Source organism: Panthera uncia, assembly GCF_023721935.1.
Source record: "Panthera uncia isolate 11264 chromosome C1 unlocalized genomic scaffold, Puncia_PCG_1.0 HiC_scaffold_4, whole genome shotgun sequence".
Taxonomy (NCBI): Eukaryota; Metazoa; Chordata; class Mammalia; order Carnivora; family Felidae; genus Panthera; species Panthera uncia.
Genome location: NW_026057585.1, coordinates 81,776,721 through 81,790,322, shown reverse-complemented (window position 1 = coordinate 81,790,322; position 13,602 = coordinate 81,776,721). Strand labels below are relative to the sequence as shown.

Below are 13,602 nucleotides of genomic sequence, written 5' to 3'. Positions count from 1 at the left end.
GCTGCGCTCTGTGGGCAGGGACCAGTCTTCGTCCTCCCCGCGCTGGCACCTGGCACAGAGCGGGCACCAGGTCAGTGTGCCAGGCCAGGCACTCGCTCAGTAAAAGGTGGTGGGATGAATGAATAAGAAGTGAAGGAAAATGGAAGGTGGGCTGGATAATCCAAGTTTGATTGGCCGGAGTGGTTAGTTCAAGTTGAACACAACAACAACTTACAAGTATTTTACTGGCTTTAATTCTTATCAAACAAAAGTGTCTCTTGTAAAATTACACCTACTGAAGCCTGGTTGATGAAAAGAGTGTTTGAAACCAACAGCCTTATTAACAAAACACACTTGATCTACTGTAAATTTACAAAATTAATCACACAGCTCATGCTTGCCATGCACAGAAAGGCAGCCACAAGCACCAAAGGAAACCGTAAAAGAAAACTAAAGACTGACAAATGTACAGGATTCACTACTACACGTGCCACGGAGAAACATCGAACACCAAGAGAAAAGTTAAAGGGGAAACTTACAATTACCTGCTGGTCTGAGGGAATAAATTCAAGAGCTTTCTGGATAACACGGCAGCCATACATCTGCAGTGCCAATGACAGGACGTGGCCTCGAATGCGTTCTGCCAACGCCAGCTTCTGTTCAAGGCTGCCAAACTAGACATAATGTGTGGGTGAACACCATTACTTAGGTAGAAGGAAAGAAACCAGAGAAGGCAAAGCATCCATTATTCTGTATCAACCACTGGCATAACCTCTTTTAGCTCTGTCACTAGGATTAATGAACTAAACCTTTTTGTTCAAAAAAAAATCTTTGTTTCTTCAAGGCAAGAGTTCTCAGCCTCTGACTGCAAGGAACCCTCTTTAATGTTGAAAAGCTTCTCACATACCCAACAACAGCAGTTTCACTACTAATACCTGCGAAACAAATATGGAATTCCTCAAAGCTGCCATTAATCCACTATTAAGTGAATTTATACTCCTATTAATTATAAGAGCATTTATACATATTTACTCTAAAAATAGTAATACACGTGGGAAACATTGTTTATTGGAACTTTCGACAGTGTATGGGAAAGACTCAAGCACTTCTTGGAGCAAAGCTATGGCACTCAGGTGTCCAAGGCCCGTGGATTAGAAAGTTCCTCTTTCATCTACTGGAAACTTAACATAGGGGCATCCTGTTTTGAAGTAGGGTTCTACATCACTCTAAGAATTGAAATGTTCTATTTACACAAGGCAACGGAGTCTGGGGGTACATTAGTTGAAGCAAGAAGTCAGGCTGCACAAGTGCCAAAACTCTTCCTAGAATGATCTCCCATTGCTGGCCTTTTATTTTCATCTGAACGGCATAATCATGCGAGTGAAGGAGACTTTATATATAATCAGCTTCCCAAACCCACTCATTCCCCACACAAGGGAACTACGGACCAGGGGCGTTGTCTGAGCCAGGACGTTCTCTGGCTCGTCCCAAGTCATACAGCTATAATCCACTGTTCATTCGGCCACCTCTACCTGCATATTAACCTCTAGAGGTGGAGAGCTCTACATTTTTAGATCTGTGACAAAAGGGTCACAGAGTGAAAGCTATTCTAAAATCAATAATGTAAGTCATTTTAAGTTGATTCCTTAGTGTATCACTAACGAATCACTAACAAAAACACTTAAGTCTTTATGAGAAAAGTTGGGAAGACAAAGGCTATGAGCCATTTTTTTTTTAAATCTTCATACAAACTGCATAAAACAAGATGCATAAAATTTACAAATTTCTTTTGATTGGGGAAGGTAATGTCCACTTCCGGCATTTTTCTCTGTACCAGACTCTTCTCAATGTTTCATTCCCTTCTGGATTTAGGACTTGGAATTGTTGATATCAGTCTACCTGCCTTTCTGACACCAGTTTAGTGGTGGAAACAGACTTTAATCCAACTCTATTAATCCTTTCCAAAAACAACGGTAACAAGAGTGGATGTTATTCACAACAATAGAAGTAAATAAGAAACCAAAGCTGAAGGATCAGCTAAAAAGAAGCGTTTAATAATCTTCAGAACTATAGTTTAAAATAAAAAAACACTACAGTCGACATTCAAAGATAACTCTCTAGGAATTCTAAAAACAAAAATTCATTTTTGGAGCATGTGAATGGCTCAGTCAGTTAAGTGTCCAACTCCTGATTTCGGCTCAGGTCATGGATCTCACAATTTGTGGGTGTGAGCCCCACATCGGGTTCAGTGCCAACATTGTGGAGCCTGCTTGGGATTCTCTCTCTCCCTCTCTCTCTGCCCCTCCCCTGCTCATGTTCTTGTTCTCTGTCTTTCAAAATTAAATAAACTAATTTTTTTCATCTTTTAGAACACTTTATCGTGATCCTACTAAAATATTTTACAAAGATTATTTCCTCTAAAAATGACACGTTTGGCGAAATGATTATAACAATCAGAAGTAACGTGCTAGTTTCTAAATGGGGACAGCAGTTCTCCAAACACATTTTTAAAACAGACTGGCACATCTGTTTGGGTATTTAAATGATATACTGCTGCCGTATCGTTTAAATGGAGAAACATTTAAAAGCTCTTCAAAAAGACCACACACGCTTCATTTTGAGGACTGGAATGGGATTGCCATTCTAAAAACAGCTAATGAAAATCAAAATGCTCTGGAGATTCTCTAACGTCAAAGGATAGAAAGAACAAAGGCTTACTTCAAAGAACTTCTGAATGACGTAATTTCCGAACACATCCACCATTAGCTGGTAAGCGGCCTGGAGGATTTCATTGAAGACAAGCTGGCGTTCAGCTGGTGTGGCTCGCTCTAGTTTTAGCTGAATGAATCTGTAGTACAAAAGAAATGGCAATCCTAGCATCTCAGGAAGACTTGGGGAAATAAGGATTGGCTCAATTTATATAATGTATCGGTTCTGAAACTGTGTGTGTGTGCATACATGGGCACACACACACAAGTGTTATTTAAATGAATGAGTTGAAGGGCGCCTGGGTGGCTCAGTTGGTTAAGTGTCCGACTCTTGATTTCGGCTCAGGTCATGATCTCACGGTTCTTGGGTTCGAGGCCCAACATCGTGCTCCTTGCTGACAGTGGGGGGAGCCTGCTTGGGATTCTCTCTCCCCCCTCCCCTTCCTCTGCCCCTCGCTCTCTCCCTCTCAAAATAAACTGAAACAAGGAGGGGGTCAGGAAAAGAGGGGGGGTTGAAGGTGGACAGAACACAGGGAGAACCCTACCTGACTTTTTCCTTTAGAAACGAGTCCCACATCAATAAACTGAGAGCTTACAGCCCTTACTGTCTTCTTTAAACTCATGCTAATACAAAGCAGTAGTCAGTCATGACGTGGAAGAGTTGTTATTTATGCCTGCAAATGTCTTCTGAAGTAGTAACTACTCAGTTTTCATTTTTCAGGTTCAGGTGACTATGTAAGAAAAACCGTGTTGTCTCTCAACCTGGTCTATAGGATCCAAATACAAGAAATCGCCCAGTCGTGAGATGGCAGAACTCAAAGAGGAGGTGGATTCTTTAGAAGCTGTTTCAGTGGGCACAGAGAGCAAGAAAGAGACATGGAGACAAACGGGAAGGAAGGACAGATGATGTCACCATAATTAGGCTTTTTCCCCAGGACCAGGGTGGTCCCTTTCTGTGAAGCCCACTGGAACAGCCAAACAGGGAGAAGTAAACTCTGTTTTATATGGCAGCTTCCTTCTTCCCTCTCACCTCTATGCAGACTCTCTCACGTCTACAGAGCGGAACAACAAAGAAAAATGGTGGAGCTACCTTACTCCTGAGCAGGAGAAATCCAAACTTATATGTGAATAATGTCTCTTTAAGAACTAGACTCTTAATAGTGATTAAAATAGCAAAAGTGTGGGGACGCCAAGTGTCCAGCTCTTGATTTCAATTCAGGTCACGATCTCATGGTTCATGAGTTCAAGCCCTGCATCGGGCTCCACCCTCACAGCTCAGAGCCTGCTTAGGATTCTTTCTCTCCCTCTCGCTCTGCCCCTCCCCCATGCACTTCCTCTCAAAATCTATAAACTTAAAAAAACATACAGTAGCAAAAGCATGCATATATCTTTGTGTTAGTGTTTCTGTCCTTAAATTACAGATAATCTGTGAGGTTCCCATGAATTCGGAACACCACAATAAGGTAAAAAGGTTTGTTTTCAGCATGTGATCCAGATTACTAAACGGCTCTTTTCAATCACCCGGATATCTAGTGATTCTCACGTCTACATCCCTCTGAAATACATAATGGGAAGCACACAAAAAGGCAAACTTTCGATTGCTTTATGGCAATTTACTAGTGTCTACCTTCTCTGAGGCACGGAATTTAAGGCATTAAGATTTCAGTTACCTTAAGTGCCAAAGCCAAGTCCTCACCTGGACCCATGCTGGTCTTGGGAAAACTCCATTATATGCCCAGCAATCTCCCGCAGTTGTAAATTGGGGTACCGGTTATTTCGAAAATCTTCCAGAAGCCTGCTCCTGCCAGAGGGCATGACATCAGACATTCCATATCGCAACCGGGAGGAAGAAAACAGGGTGCTGCTGGGGCTGAAGAGACTGGAGGCACTGCTCGCGCTGCGGTACTTGGCTTCAGCGCCTGGAGCAGCAGAGATGTATCTTCCACTGCCATTTGTGAGTCCTCCTGTTGGTTACAGAACAGGAGAACTCAAGACTCGCTCTTAAGGAATTTTGTTTACGAGAGGAAAAAGCATCCCACACATGAAAGCCTGCATCATTTCTGATTTTGCTTCAATTCTGCTGCTTTCATGTTAAGATTCAATTCCATTCATGCCACAGTTTTTATAAGGCCAACTCACCAAAGTAGAAAGAAATTTCTACTCAGTACAAAGACTGAGAGGGGGACGCTTTTGTCCACCGACAGGGCACTGCTAACGATAGACAGTGCAGCCCCTCGTAAGTAAAACGACCGCGGAAGTGCCTGCCCTGTGAACCAGCACCTGAGCACCAGAAATCCGAAAACACAACGCACAGAGACCTCAGTGGTTTTCTGCTCTGAGCTCTGGGGAGACTCCTGCCATCAGTGGAATGATCCCACTCCCACCGGAAACCCTTCCTCTAAAAAGGAAAAGGAAAAAAGAAAACAAACCAGAGTACCCAGACTGGTCTGTTTTATATAAAGAGCCTCCCAAAAAGCTTTCAAAGAATGGTTTTGCCACTAAACAGAAATCTGAAAATCACTAAGGCACCCCAGGCCGAGGAGGAGACACAAGGAGTCGAAAAAAAGCACATATGCTTCGCAATGGAAGGTTTTCAAGTTCTGCATCCGGAACGGGCAGCTCTTAGCACCTTCTAGTGGGGCACAGGCTGAAACGACTGCGACAGCGACAACTCTCCTGCCGCTGATACTGTGGTTTGAACTGGCAACACGGGAATAATAACTGTGAAGCCCTAGAGATAAAATAAAGACCAAAGGCTTATCGAAATGTAAAGCAGACTAATAAATTATTATGAGTAAAATAATAGAAAATAAATAAATAAATAAATAAATAAATAAATAAATTGTTATGAGTATATATTTTTCAATATTCTTACTGGCTGTTTCTTAACTTTAGACTACACTATAAAAAAAGATGGGTAAAAAAAAAAAGTCCTTTTTGTGTGTCATTTTACCTCACTCCTTTTAAACCAAAAGGCAAAGTAGGTAAGAAACACCACAAAAGTCACAAAGAACACAGAGGAAAAACAACTCAGGATCCGTGAGAAAAGTCACGCAGTGTGAACTGTCCATTAACATCTTCACGAGATGTTAACGAATGTCTGCTCTGGAGTTTAATGGCAGCTACAAAAAGATAACAAGCTTGGATTTCCCCACAGTATTCCAGGGCTCGGCTTCAAAGGCCTGGATCCCACAGAAAGTAACAGGACCAAAAGGAAAAGGCTTGATGTTACAATCTGTGAAACATTTACTGAGCATCTGTCCGATGCTAGGCACTACGCTAGAAGTGTTTCATACACACTTTCCACTGAATTCTCACTGTTATTTTCGACAAGGAGTTTTAAACTACCATGTACGTACCAGATGACTAAGGTGAAATGCTCACCCAAAGATACAAAACCCAAGATGATCATGGCTAGGAAGTTACAGAACTCGACTCTAGAATAAGTGCCCTTGCAGCCATGTGAGTCTCATTTTCAGACTCAGTTATATCAAGTTTTCTTGTTCTAAAGGACTCTTTAAGGAAAGAAAAGAGAGAAGGTTTATAAGAATAGAGAAGGGTAAGGAGCCACACATGGCTGTTCTTTATTCCATTTCAGAAACAATTCTTTCTTCCCTGTCCTGAGACTGGGGAGAAATGGGCAAAGAGGTGAAAATCAAGTTAAGTCAGTGGCAGTCCTACAGAGGGTGGGAACAGCAAGGAACATGCTTCAGAAGAAAGAACAGCATACACAGAATTCTGAAAATAATTTACAGATATTTTAGGAACCTGGTCACTAACAAAGGTACTTAGGGCAAAATAGTAAGTCAACAGAGAAACAGAACCAATCTCCTGAAAAAGCCATCCAGATATGGATGACAAGTATAAGGAAACCTGAACGGTAACTGGCAAATTGCAATTAACGCAGAGTGGATAGCCTCCAGAGTTAAAACTGGAAGAGGACCCAGTCAGAGGGGAACCCCCAGAAATCTTCGATCTCTGAGAGGCCAACCAGGTTCCACAATAAATATGAGAGAAAAATGTTCTCAGGCTTAATTAAGTAAAGGGAAAAGAAACAATTTTGAAATAGGCCAGAGCACTCTGTTCTTAAGCAGGCCTGACCTCTGGGGAAACTGGTTAACCAGAGCATAATATGCTGGGTTATCAGAGACCGACTGACCTAGGAAAGAGAAATACACAACTCCAGCTTATTCAAACCATCCTGTCCCACCAAAAAGGGGAGAAAAAAACTGAGAAGCCCTTGTGAAGTTGGAGATCACTAAAAGAGCCCCAACCACAGGACTGCAGAACACTCCCCTCCCCCAACAGCTCACAACATTACCAAAAGCCTATTTATAGCAGTCCTGTTTACCTAGCACATCATACCCAGCTCTCAAGAAAAAATTACAAGACATACAAAAAGTCAAACAACACAATGTAAAGAGAAAGAGTAGGCATCAGAGACATACAAAGCAGGGATACTAAAGTTACCAGACTGGGAATTTTTTTTTTTCCCCAGAATGGGAATTTAAAACAACTACAATGAATCTGCCATGGGCTCTAACAGATAAAGTAGGCAGCATCCACGAACAGATGGGCAACGCAAGCAGAGATGGAAATCCTAAGAACCAAAAAGAGATGTTAGCAATAAAAAACGCTGCGACCAAAATGAAGAATTCTTTGATGGGCTTGTTAGTAGACGAGGCACAGATGAGGGAAGAATCTCTGGGCTAGAGGAAGTATCAACAGAATCCCCAAAAACCTAAAAGTAAAGAGAATAAAGACTCAGAAAACCAGAATCAAATTATCTGAGGACAATTACAAAAGGTGTAACATACACATAATGGGAAGATCAGAAGGAGAAGAAAAAGAAACAGAAAAAATATCAGGAACAACAACAACCAAGAATTTCTCCAAATTAACGTCAGACACCAAGCCACGGATCCAGGAACTTGGCAAACACTAAACAGGATAAATGCCCCCAAAACTACACCTCCACACATCATCTTCAAGTTCTAGAAAATCAAAGATAAAGGGGGGGAAACACTGAAAGAAGCCAGAGTGGGGGAAACACCTTACCTAAAAAGGAACAGAGATAATTACATCTCACTCTGCCTCAAAAAGCACACAGGCAAGAACAGAGTGGAGTAAAATATTTAAAGTTCTGAGAGAAGAAAACCCACAAATCTAGAACTCCATATCCTGCAAAATTGTGCTTCACAAGAGCAAAGGAGAAACAGACTTTCTCGGGCAAACAAACACTGAGGGAATTGGCTGCCAGTAGATCTACCTTGCAAGAAATCTTTAAAAAAAAAAAAAAAAAAAGTTCTTTGGAGAAGAGTAAAAATAAGTTCTTTGGAGAGAAGTAAAAAATAATATAGGTCAGAAACTGATCTATATAAAGAAAGGAAGAGCATCAAAAAAGGAATAGGTGAAGGTAACAAAAACTTTCATTTCTATTCTTAGTTGATAACAGTCTGTTCAAAATAATAATGGCGACAATGCATTCAGTGAACGCTTATGCTTAGATATGTGAAATGCTGGGTATGCTCATATGTAAGTGAAATGAGTAACAGCACTGAAACAAGGGACAGAAGAAAGGAACTGGGAGTTTATTATTGTAAGGTACTCACAGTACATGTCAAGTGGTATAACCTTATTTGAAAGTGAGCCTGCATCAGTTATAAATGACAGAAAAAGAGTGGAAGACAACACAGGAACAAAGAACAAAGGCAACAAATAGAAAACAGAAACAAATATCAGAGATACTGATCCAACTGTATCAATAATCCCTTTGAATGTCAAAGGTCTAATTGTAGCAATTAAGATTGTCCGAGTAGGTCAAAAAAGCATGACCCAACTAGATGTCGTCTACAAGAAATCAACTTTAAAAATGAGGACGCATACAGATAAAAAGTAAATGGATGGAAAAACTAGACTGCGCTAAACTAAATTAGTACGTACTTCAGTTGTTTTCTACAAGTATATGAAAAGGTTTTCTGCCAGCAGCCATCTAGTTTTCCACCCTCTTGCTATCTGGAATGTTCTCTTTCATTTGCTTTTTGTACTCACACATCTAATACTGTGATCTAATCTACTGGGATCTAATTCTACTGGGTAAAACCCCGCCTTCTTCACCTTTAAAGAAAAATTCCCAAGGCCCCCAACATCTAGCTCTGGGTTTAATACAGGCAAGGCAACACCACTCACCAAAATGTTTATAAGTTCTCCCCAACCAAACCACTCCCTAATACTAATACCACAGCCAGCTAGCCCTAAATTAAAATAAGCCTAAAATGAACTATCTTCAGTGCATATGACTCAGTCCAAAATAAGTTAATTTTCACATGGTTAATTTTACAGAAGACAAGTCACTTTCAAAGAACTAAGTGAGCAATCACAAAACACTCCATTACCTTTTAGAATGGAGAAGCATGAAAAGGCACACCCGTGACCAGTAAACAATCTGAAATTAGTACGGGTTACTGAACAATAAATTAGAAACATCTCTTGCAGTTCAGGCAGGGACAGAGAAAACCATCTTGTGTTTGAACTTTGCTTTTCTTAAAGGACTAAGTACCTACAACCCTGAGTTTAAAGAATAGCAAGAATTCATTTTAAGAATATAGGAATTCTATCATGACATAATACTAAACGCTTGTATTTTTTTGCCCCGGACAGAGAGATCATGAACTTTTGAGCTCACTTTTGCTGCATCTCAACACTGTGGGAATCACCAAGCACAGTACTCCTCTTCCAGGGCACGTGAAAAGGCTGGGAGTTGTCAACCGTGTACATTATAATAAATTACATCTGCTACTTCTCGATGCCTAGAGTTTAAAAGTGGCACAATCTGGGGATTATGGAGAAAGCCGTAAGCATGAAGCAGCAGCTTAGGAAACGCAGAGACGGGTGTAGAATGGAGAGGTCTACGGGTAGGCAGGACATGAAACTAGTTAGGTAAGAATCAGACCTTTGGGGCACCCATCTCCACATGCCTTACTTTTTCTCGCTGAGGTAGAGATGAAATTTGTTAGAGATGAATGCTTTAGGTACCAGCGAGAGCCCAAAGGCTTCCTCTTACCCACACGGAAGCCACAAATGAGGATTGTAAGTCTAACTGTTAATAATAATATTATCAAAAGCAATATTAATAATTACAAAAGCAGTATTTTAAAATTGAGAAATATAACACATGCTAAGACAAACTAAATATTTTCAACATCTGACTTGCTCGGGGTCATAAAAAACTTATTTGCATTACTAAACACGCATATACACCTATGCACATTTATGGATGGGAGAGATGGGAGGGAGAGACAGAGAGAAACAGGTGGGAGATTTTACTTAAGACATTTCCACCCTATGCCAACAAATCTGACAACTTAGATGGAACAAATTCCTAGAAAGTCACAAATTACCAAAACTGACTCAAGAAGAAATGGAAAATCTGACCCTGTAAGACCTAAATAGAAACTGAGCTAGTAAGCTAGTAATAGAGCTCCTTCCCACAAGTACAAGTAAACACCCAGGCCAGGATGGTTTCAGTGTTGACTTTTATCAAAAGTTTAAAGAAATAATATCAGTACTCCACAAATTCTTCCAGAAAACAGAGGGGGGTGGTACATTTCCTAACCTATGTTATAAGGTCAATATCACCATGATAACAAGTCAAACAAAGAAAGGAAAATGACAGATATCCTTCATGAATATAGATGCAAAACTCCTCAACAAAAATATTAACCAACTCCAACATGACCAAGTGGAGTTTATCCCTGCAATGCCAGCGTGGATTAACATCCAAAAATTATTAATGTGACATACAGTATTCACAGAATAAAAGATAAAAACCACATAATCATCAATAAACATAGAAAAAGCATTTAACAAAACCCAAACCCATTCATAGCAGAACTCTTAAACTCAGAACAGAAGTTAACCTGATAAGGGGCATCTATGAAAAACATACAATGATCATACTTAAGAGGAAAAGAGTAACACTTTATCCTCACGATCAGGAACAAGGCAAGGATGTGTGCTCTCGTCTACTGTATTTAACACAGTGCTGGAGGTTCTAGACGATCACACAAGAAAAGGAAATAAAAGGCATCCAGACTGGAAAACTCTTGTCTGTTTGTCTGTTTATTGGGAAACTCTTTATTCACAAGTGGCATGACCCTATATATAGAGTATTGTAAGGAATCCATCCAAATCTATTACGGCTAATTAATAAATATGGCAAGTGCGCAGAATACAAGATCAATATACAAAAATCAACTGCATTTCTATAAACAAGTGGCAAACAATCCAAAACCAAACCTAGAATACAATTCCATTCACAATACCGTAAGAAAAATAGAATCTGTAGAAACAAATTTAACAAAAGACACGTAAGACCTGTTCACTGAAAACTTCAAAACTTTACTGGGGAAACTGGTGCACGCAAAAAGATGAACTTCCACCTCGGGCAATATCACAAAATTAACTCAAAATGGATGACAGACTTAACTGTAAGAGCTAAAACAATAACATTTTTAGAACAAAAAAGGAGAAAATCTTTAAGACCCTGAGTTGGGCAAAGATTTCTTCTGAACCAGAAAGCATGAAAAACTGGACCTCATCGAAATTAAATACTGCACTTCAAAAGAGACTATTTAAAAAATGAAAAGACAAGGGGACCTGATTGGCTCAGTCATTTAAGCCTCCGACTTCGGCTCAGGTCATGATCTCACGGTTCCTGAGTTCGAGCCCTGCATCGGGCTCTGTGCTGACAGCTAGGAGCCTGGGGCCTGCTTCGGATTCTGTGTCTCCCTTTCTCTATTCCCCTCCCCTGCTCGCACCCTATCTCTCTCTTCTCTCTCAAAAATAAATAAACATTAAAGAAAAAAAATTTTTTAAATGAAAAGACAAGCAAGAAACCAGAGGAAACTACATGCAAGGCAGGTATCTAATGAAGGACTTCTATCCAGGAATATAAAAAGGAATTTCCACAGGAATTCCAGGAATTCCTACAACTCAATAAGAAAACAAACAATCCAAATTTTTAAAAATATGAGCAGACATTACACCAAAGATATACGCATAGTTAATAAACACATGAAATGACGCTCAACATGACTGGTCATAAGGGAAACGGAAATTAAAACCACAATGGCAAACTGTTTCAAGTCCACTAGAAGAGCTTTTTAAATAAGAAAAGCACAACATTGGTGAGGATATAGAGAAACTGGAGCCCTCATACACTGCTGATGGGAATGTAAAATGTGTACCAACTTGGAAAACAATCTGGCACTTTCTCAAAAGGTTTAACATAAAACTAAAACACAATTCAGCAATTCTACTAGAAGAGAAATAAAAACATGTGACCAAAGAAAGACCTGCATGCAAACATTCACAGCAGAATAATCTCCAGGAGCCAAAACCTGTAATCAACAAAATCCTTCAACTGTGAATGGTTAGACAAAATGTGGCATATCCATAAAAAAGAAGACAATTTGGCAGTAAAATGAAACAAACGACTGACACACACAAGATCATGGATTAAATCTCAAAAACATGAGAAGGAGTAGGAGGACGACCCACCATGAGAAGGGAAGAAGCCAAACAAAAGAGATCACATACTGTACAGTTCCATTTATACGAAATGTTCAGAAAAGGCAAATTGAAAAACAGAAAGTAGACCAGTGGTTGACAGGGGCTAAGGGTGTGAATGCTAACAGATTAACTGTAATTGGTCTTGAGAAATCTTACCGAGGGGATGACAATGTTCTAAAATCGATTTATGGTGATGGTTGCACAATTCAGAAAGTTACTAAAAATCAATGAATTATACACCTGAAATGGGTGAATTTTATGATATGTAAAATATAACTCAATAAAGTTGTGTCCTTAAGAATATTGGTCTTTAAACAATGGGTAATGGAAAAAAGCATTTAAGAGTCTCATGTAGGGGAACCTGGGTGGCTCAATAGGTTGAGCGTCCAACTTCAGCTCCGGTCATGATCTCATGGTGCTTGAGTTCGAGCCCCACGTTGGGCTATGCTGCTGTCAGGTGGGAGCCTGCCTTGGTTCCTCTGTCCCTGCCTTCTCTCTGCCCCTCCCCCACTCATGCTCTCAGGCGTGCATGCGCTCTCTCTCTCAAAAATAAACATTAAAAAAAAAAAGAGTCTTGGGGGCGCCTGGGTGGCTCAGTTGGTTAAGCAGCTGACTTCAGCTCAGGTCATGATCTCACAGCTTGTGAGTTTGAGCCTCGCATCACGGCTCTGAGCTGTCACCACAGAGCCTGAAGCCTCCTTTGGATCCTGTGTCTCCCCCTCTCTCTTCCCCTCCTCCACTTGCTCTCTCTCTCTCTCTCTCTCTCTCTCTCTCAAAAATAAATAAACATTAAAAAAAAATCTTTAGGAGTCTTACATTAGTCTTACTAACAAATGATTATTGAATAAATAATGAGGGAAAAAAAACTAAGTAAACTAAGCAGGTCATTGATCATTTTGATAGTATCCTAACACACGTGGCTTCGGGGAAGAAGTATGAAAATATCATGGAGAAAAGACCCACACTGGGAAAACGAGAGATATACAGGCTGGCATGCACATTCAAACACTTGCTAGCTGTGTGTTCTTATGAAAGTCACCAGACCGTGCTGAGTTTAATTTTCCCTGTGTGTAACAGAGTTACGTGAGCATTTAACACAATGGATGCAAATGCACAGCATGGTGGTTAGTGACCCAAGAACTAACGGCCGGTGTCAGCAGGGCAGCGGTGTCAGTAGAAACTCTACTAGGTGTGGCCCAACATGTATTTGGTAAAGAAATGTCAAGTTTCCGGCACCAAAATGTCTTTAAGGACCTCTGTATGGACACTGTTAGAAACCAATTCCCAGGGGCGCCTGGGTGGCTCAGTCGGTTAAGCAGCCGACTTCGGCTCAGGTCATGAT

The 13,602-nt window shown here is 40.5% G+C and overlaps 1 protein-coding gene across 1 annotated transcript in view; it reads right to left on the bottom strand.

Moving 5' to 3' along the window:
* PUM1 (pumilio RNA binding family member 1) overlaps window positions 1-13,602 on the bottom strand; it is a 142,934-nt gene that overhangs the window by 22,397 nt on the left and 106,935 nt on the right. Inside the window, exons 15-18 of the mRNA XM_049618892.1 lie at window positions 4,384-4,651; window positions 2,698-2,827; window positions 343-653; window positions 3-49 (exon numbers count right to left, since the gene is read on the bottom strand). Coding sequence (XP_049474849.1) covers window positions 3-49; window positions 343-653; window positions 2,698-2,827; window positions 4,384-4,651 — 756 coding nt within the window. The remainder of the gene's footprint in view (window positions 1-2; window positions 50-342; window positions 654-2,697; window positions 2,828-4,383; window positions 4,652-13,602) is intronic.